The 7,363-nt window shown below is 61.7% G+C and overlaps 1 protein-coding gene across 1 annotated transcript; it reads left to right on the top strand.

The window, feature by feature from the left end:
• Positions 1-3,603: 3,603 nt before the first annotated feature.
• LOC134353251 (CCAAT/enhancer-binding protein epsilon-like) lies at positions 3,604-7,030 on the top strand. Its single transcript, XM_063061284.1, has 2 exons — positions 3,604-4,340; positions 6,698-7,030. Exons 1-2 carry the CDS (start codon positions 3,888-3,890, stop codon positions 7,019-7,021), a joined length of 777 nt encoding a protein of 258 aa, XP_062917354.1. The 5' UTR covers positions 3,604-3,887; the 3' UTR covers positions 7,022-7,030.
• Positions 7,031-7,363: the final 333 nt, after the last annotated feature.

Here is a 7,363-nt window from a genome sequence, read left to right as displayed (position 1 = left end):
TGATTGTGGATGATCAAGGACTCAAAGGGCTGAACAGCCTACTCCTGTACCTACTGTCAATTGTTGAGGCAGATACATTAACGATGTTTAAGAGACACTTGGGCCGGTACACGGATTGGAAAGGTTTCAAGGTTCAAGTGTATTTGTTACATGTACATCGAAACACACAGTGAAATGCATCGACAACAACAGGAATTCTGCAGATGCTGGAAATTCAAGCAACACACATAAAGGTTGCTGGTGAACGCAGCAGGCCGGGCAGCATCTCTAGGAAGAGGTGCAGTCGAAGTCAACAAATCTGCTCTCACTCCATCCTCCCATCACCCCACTAAGAATAGGGTTTCCCTGGTCCTCACCTACCACCCCACCAGCCTCTGGGTCCAACATATTATTCTCCGTAACTTCTGCCACCTCCAACGGGATCCCACCACTAAGCACATCTTTCCCTCCCCCCCCCGCATTCCGCAGGGATCGCTCCCTACGTGACTCCCTTGTCCATTCGTCCCCCCCATCCCTCCCCACTGATCTCCCTCCGGCACTTATCCGTGTAAGTGGAACAAGTGCTACACATTCCCTTACACTTCCTCCCTTACCACCATTCAGGGCCCCAAACAGTCCTTCCAGGTGAGGCAACACTTCACCTGTGAGTCGACTGGGGTGATATACTGCGTCCGGTGCTCCCGATGTGGCCTTTTATATATTGGCGAGACCCGACGCAGACTGGGAGACCGCTTTTCTGAACACCTACGCTCTGTCCGCCAGAGAAAGCAGGATCTCCCAGTGGCCACACATTTTAATTCCACATCCCATTCCCATTCGGACATGTCTATCCACGGCCTCCTCTACTGTAAAGATGAAGCCACACTCAGGTTGGAGGAACAACACGTTATATTCCATCTGGGTAGCCTCCAACCTGATGGCATGAACATCGACTTCTCTAACTTCCGCTAATGCCCTACCTCCCCCTCGTACCCCATCTGTTATTTATTTTTATACACACATTCTTTCTCTCACTCTCCTTTTTCTCCCTCTGAATATACCCCCTGCCCATCCTCTGGTTCCCCCCCCCCTTGTCTTTCTTCCCGGACCTCCTGTCCCATGATCCTCTCGTATCCCTTTTGCCTATCACCTGTCCAGCTCTTGGCTCCATCCCTCCCCCTCCTGTCTTCTCCTATCATTTTGGATCTCCCCCTCTCCCTCCCACTTTCAAATCTCTTACTAACTCTTCCTTCAGTTAGTCCTGACGTAGGGTCTCGGCCTGAAACGTCGACTGCACCTCTTCCTAGAGATGCTGCCTGGCCTGCTGCGTTCACCAGCAACTTTGATGTGTGTGAAATGTATCGTTTGTGTTACCAACCAGCAGAAGCTGGGGGCAGCCTGCAGGTAGGCCATACATTCCACTGCCAACATTGTAGACCCATAATGCAAGGCAGAAAACAACTATTACTAAGAAACAAACAAGCTCCTTTCCTCCCTCCCGTGCACAATACACGCAGTCCTTTACCAACACCACCCCCCTCTCTCCACAGCCCCAGACTCCAATGGACACGGACGACACCAGGCTTCGACCTCCCCACCCGAATGGCGGAGCTGCAACGGGCCTGCCTCTGGCCGACAGGCCTCAGCTACCGACTCGTTCTCGGGCCTCGATCACCAAACTCCAGTCCCACCGAACTGCAAACCCGGGGGGTGGGGATGGGAGTCCATCGGACCTCGTTCCTCCGACTCCAAAGCTCACCGGCAACTCTCTGGCCTTGGGAGGAGGGAGGCTCGCCCGCGCGGGTCTGCTGGACGACGTCCGACCTCTGACCACGGGTGTCATACACCGAATGCTGAGGCGAGCCTCCGACTGCGGACTGACCTCGAATTCCCCACATCCCTGCCCACAAATCCTAATTCCGCTCTCTGTACCAAAAACAATAATTTTAAAAAAAACAACTCAATCTGAGTTTACAGAGTTGCGGACCAATGGACTGTCTGAGATGGGAATCTCAGCTGAGCAGCCTGTTTCTGTAACTTTACGATTGCCACTTACCCAGTCTGTCACATCTCTTGCAGAATCTTGGCGTCTGGGTTACAACAGTCCTCTACCCGGTCTAGCACACTTCCTCCCATCTCATGGGGTCTTGGCTTACGCAACAGCCTCAAATGTTGTTTAAGAGGCTCTCACAGAATGGAGTGATATGGGCACGGTGCCAGAAGGAGGGATTAGTTTCACTAACAGTCTCGTTTCTCAGGCCGAAGGGCCTGTTCCTGTGCTGTACTCTTGTCTCCTTGCTGGAAACCTAAATACCCTACGTCAACAGGTACACCCCGGTCGACGCTCCCTGCCACATCATCACAAAGTTCCTGTAGCGACAACAGCCCCCTGCACAGAACCCCGCTTATTAACCTTCTCTTCCCCAATCCTTCCCCTTCCTCTTCCTCTCAACCCCTCGCTCTCTCCCCAATCCCCTGACCCCCGCAACTGCCGCCTGTAACCCTCTCCCACCCTCCTCTCCAGTATTTCCCCATTCTCCATCTGCCACTCCCGCCTCTCTCCGGTTCTCTGCAACCCCTCCCTCTTTCCCCCTCCCCTTCCCTTTTCCTCTCACAGTGTCTGTCCCCTCTCCCCTCCCCCCAAACCCCCTTCTACCTCTCCCCCACCCCCCTCGCTCGCTCCCCTATTCTCTCTCTCTCTTCCCACGTTCCCCTCATTCCCACCTCTCTGCAGTCCCTCTTGCTCCCAGCCTTCCCCCGTCCCATTCTCTCCCTCTCCTTTGACCCCCTCCGCATCCTTCTCTCACTCTCTGTCTCCCTCCCTCCCTTCCTCTTTCTCCCTCCCGCCCTCCCTCTCTTTGGCTTTCTGTTGAACAGGAAGGTGTAGGAGGGGTTTGGACGATGGGTGGGGTGTTGACGTGGGTCAGTCACCCTCTCTCTGCTGGATGCTCCCCTGCAGGACCCTGCTGACCACAGTCCCAGGGGGGAATCCCATTCCCAGCTCCGGACCCAGCCGGTCGCAGCTCGCGGGGACCTACGGGTGGGACGGGGCGACAGCCCCCTCCAGAACTCCTGGCTACGGCCCCAGCCCTTGCCATCAGCAGCAAGTTCCCCTTCCTGGGGCGTTGGAGGAGGTGAGCGAGCGGTGGGGTGTCGCAAGACGCCTCGCCGGATAGAGAAGGAAGGACGGGGGCTTGATACCAACCGATGTCCTAGAGAAGCAATCACACTGCCTGTTGTTAACTCAACCGGTGTCTGACTGGGAGAGGGGCAGAGAGAGAGAGGGAGAGGGGGCAGTGAGAAAGAGAGAGGGGCAGTGAGAAAGGGAGAGGGGCAGAGAGAAAGGAGAGGGGCAGTGAGAAAGGGAGAGGAGGCAGTGAGAAAGGGAGAAGGGGCAGTGAGAAAGGGAGAGGAGGCAGTGAGAAAGGGAGAAGGGGCAGTGAGAAAGGGAGAGGAGACAGTGAGAAAGGGAGAGGGGCAGAGAGAAAGGAGAGGGGCAGTGAGAAAGGGAGCAGGGGCAGTGAGAAAGGGAGAGGGAGCAGTGAGAAAAGGAGAGGGGGCAGTGAGAAAGGGAGAGGGTCAGTGAGAAAGGGAGAGGGGGCAGTGAGAAAGGGAGGGGGGAGAGAGTGACAGAGAGTAAAATAGAACAGAGAAACGGAGAGAGATTGAGACATTGGCAAAAGAAAGAAAGCAGGAGGTAAGAGAGCAGATAGGAATAGAGAGAGAGAAGTAGAGGAGGGGGAGAGTGAGAGAGAGGAGAGGAGAAGACAGGGAGTGAGAGACAGAGGGAGGGAGAGGGGGAGAGAGTGGCGGATTGGTCTGGGCCCTGCCCCCACCCGTGTGTCCTTTGCACCAAGGAAGGGAGTGTTGAGCCCCACAAGGGACAGGACGCGAGGGCAGGGGACGGGATGTCCACCCCCGAGCCCCATCTGTACAACTGCAGCCGGGGCCCTGGAACACCCCAGCATCCCTTCGGGACGAGGGGCGAGGCCGGGCTGGGCGAGGCCGAGGCCTCCATCGACTTGGCGGGCTACGTGATGGAGGGCAGCGAGGAGTTCCTGTCCGACCTCTTCTCCAAGCAGGAGCGGCTGAAGGCCGAGGTCCCCCCTTTCCACTACCCGTTCTCCACGGCCCCTCAGCCCTACTACACCCAGCCCTACGGCGCCGAGCGCAAGGTGGGAGGGCGCTTGGCCTACGAAGCAGGCCTACCCCCCGTGAAGGAGGAGCCGGGTGACGGGGGTGCACACAGCCTGACGCCGGCCTACCAGGCCCTGCACTACCAGGTGGCCCATGTGGGGCAGACCAATGTACAACTGGGCCCAGGATCCATGACCGGCCACTCAGCCAACCGGCTTTACAAGGTGAGGCTCCCTCCTTAACCCTCCTCCCTCCTTCCAACTGTCCAACTTTACAAGGTGAGGCTCCTCACCCCTCTCTTTCAGCACCTCCCATTTCCCCAACCTACTCACCTCACACCCCTCCCTCAATCCTATTCACCCCTACTCTCCTCACACCCTCATTCCCTCAGCTCCTACACATCTATCCTCAGCCCCTCCACTCCCCGCCTGCCTCACTCGCCTCCCTTTCTTTTCCCAGTTACTCCCCATTCCCCCTCACTCTCCCTTCCCCCTTCCTTCCCATCCTCACCTTCTCCTCCCCTCCCTCCCTCACACCCTTCCCCTGTCCCCCCTTCACTTCCCCTATCATCTCCCCTCCCTTCCCACCCTCACCTCCTCCTCCCTTCCCATCCTCACTCCCCTCTCCTCTCCCTCCCTCCCCTTCCTCTTTCCAGCTCCTCATCCCCATCCCACCACCCCGTTCCTGGCCCATCCCCTACCCCCTCCCTCCCCGTCACGCTCATCCTCTCCCAGCCACTCCTCCTCTCACATTTTCCCTCCCCCCTTATCCTATTCTTCCCCATCAACCTCCCCCATCCTCTGCCCTCCTCCCCTCTCCCTGTCTTCCCCCTCCCTCCCCATCTCTTCCCTGTCGTCCCTCCCGCGTCCCCCTGCCCTGTCCCCCTCCTCCTTCCCCATTTGCCTCCCCTATCCTCCCCCTCCCTCCCCGTCCCCTCCCCAACACCTTCCCTCCCTCCCCTATCCTCCCCTCCCCCACCCATTACCCTCATCCCTGTCCCTCTTGTTCCCCTCCCATTCCCTCTACCTCTCCTTCCCTCCCTTTCCCCCTCACCCTCTACACCCTCCCTCCCATTCCCCACCCCCAACCCCTCTCCCCTCCTCCCTCAACCCCCTCTTCACTTCCCCTTTACCATCTACCCTCCCTCCCCCCTTCCCCTCCCTCCCCCTTCCCCTCCCCCTCCCTCCCTCTCCTTCCCCTCCCCCTCCCTCCCCCTCTCCTTCCCCTCCCCCTCCCTCCCCCTCTCCTCTCTCCCTCCCCCTCCCCCCTTCCCCTCCCTCCCCCCTCTCCTCTCTCCCTCCCCCTCCCCCTTCCCCTCCCTCCCCTCCCCCTACCCCTCCCCCTCTCCTTCCCCTCACCCCCTCCCCCTCCCTTCTTCCGTCCCCCTCTCCATCTCCCCCTCTCCCCCTTCTCCCCCCTCCCCCCTCCCCCTCTCCCCCCCTCCCCCCTCCCCCTCTCCCCCCCTCCCCGCTCTGCCTCTCCCCCCTCCCCCTCTCCCCTCTCCCCCCTCTCCCCTCCCCCTCCCCCCTCTCCCCTCCCCCTCTCCCTCCCCCTCTCCCCCTCCCCTCCCCCTCTCCCCCCTCTCCCCTCCCCCCCTCTCCCCTCTCCCCCTCCCCCCTCTCCCCCTCTCCCCCTCCCCCCTCTCCCCCCTCCCCCTCTCCCCCTCTCCCTCCCCCCCCTCTCCCCCTCTCCCTCCTCCCCTCTCCCCTCTCCCCTCTCCCCCTCCCCCTCTCTCCCCCTCCCCCTCCCCCCTCCCCCTCCCCCTCCCCCTCCCCCTCTCCCCCTCCCCCTCCCCCTCTCCCTCTCCCCCTCCCCCTCCCCCTCTCCCCCTCTGCCTCCCCCTCTCTCCCTCCCCCTCTCCCCCTCCCCCTCTCCCCTCCCCCTCCCCCCTCTCTCCCTCTCCCCCCCCTCTCCCTCCCCCCCTCTCTCCCTCCCCCTCTCCCCCTCTCCCCCCTCTCTCCCTCCCCCTCTCCCCCTCTCCCCCCCCTCTCCCTCTCCCCCTCCCCCTCTCCCTCTCCCCCTCCCCCTCTCCCTCTCCCCCTCTCCCCCGTCCTCCCTCCCCCTCCCCCTCTCCCTCCCCCCCTCTCCCCCCTCCCCTCTCCCCTCTCCCCCTCCCCCTCCCTCCCTCTCCCCCTCCCCCTCTCCCCCTCCCCCTCTCCCTCCCCCTCTCCCCCTCTCCCTCCCCCTCTCTCCCTCCCCCTCTCCCCCTCCCCCTCTCTCCCTCCCCCTCTCCCCCTCCCCCTCTCCCCCTCCCCCTCCCCCCCTCTCTCCCTCCCCCTCCCCCCCTCTCTCCCTCTCCCCCCCCCTCTCTCCCTCCCCCTCTCCCCCTCCCCCTCTCCCTCTCCCCCTCCCCCTCTCCCTCTCCCCCTCCCCCTCTCCCCCTCCCCCTCTCCCTCTCCCTCTCCCCCTCTCCCTCTCCCCCTCTCCCCCTCTCCCCCTCCCCCTCTCCCCCTCTCCCCCTCTCCCCCGTCCTCCCTCCCCCTGCCCTCAATGTAAAGTGGGTAAAACCCGTCGCCGTCCCCCGGAGGGGAACGCACTGGGACGGGGTCTCTAATGGTTCCCCTGCGCCTCCTGTCCGCAGGCTCCGGTGTCGGTCGGCAGCGCGGCCGGTCCGTGTCCCCCGGGCATGCGGGAGCGCTTGCCACTCGGCGGCAAGACGAAGAAGGCGGTGAACAAGGACAGCGTGGAGTACCGTCTCCGCCGGGAGCGCAACAACATCGCGGTGCGGAAGAGCCGCGACAAGGCGAAGCGGCGGAACCTGGAGACGCAGCAGAAAGCGCTGGAGTTCATGTCGGAGAACGAGCGGCTGCGGAGCCGGGTGGAGCAGCTGACCCAGGAACTGGAGACCCTGCGCGGTCTCTTCCGCCAGCTGCCCGAGGCCGGGGCCACCCATTCCCGGCCCTAGGCTCCGCCGGGGCGGTGGGGCAGGGGTGGGGAAGGGGTGGGTGGGTTTATCCGGGTCGTGGGGTGTTTGCGAGCTGCTGGGTGGGCGGCGGGGGTTTTCCCCCGGCAGCCGAGACGGGACCCCCTCGCGGAGTCCTGGGTTTCTGTGGGTGCGGGTCTGCTGGGCTGCGGCCGGATTTCGGTGGATGAAGAGAGATTGGTGATGGCTTCGTGGGGAGAATCGGGGTTCGGGAGTTAGAACGGTTTTTCACTTGCGGTGCTGTGGCTGGAGTTTCGGTAGTTGAGATGGATGATATTTGGTTAACTATTGACACATTTACCAAGGTACAGTGAAAAAAAGCTT

Source organism: Mobula hypostoma, chromosome 10, assembly GCF_963921235.1.
Source record: "Mobula hypostoma chromosome 10, sMobHyp1.1, whole genome shotgun sequence".
In the NCBI taxonomy this organism is placed as follows: domain Eukaryota; kingdom Metazoa; phylum Chordata; class Chondrichthyes; order Myliobatiformes; family Myliobatidae; genus Mobula; species Mobula hypostoma.
This window is presented reverse-complemented; position numbering and strand designations above follow the sequence as displayed.

Coding starts and splice junctions, on each gene's coding strand:
- LOC134353251 (XM_063061284.1), top strand. CDS start 3,888: ATGTCCACCCCCGAGCCCCATCTGTACAACTGCAGCCGGGGCCCTGGA. Junction 4,341..6,697: donor CAGCCAACCGGCTTTACAAG/GTGAGGCTCCCT, acceptor TCCTGTCCGCAG/GCTCCGGTGTCGGTCGGCAG.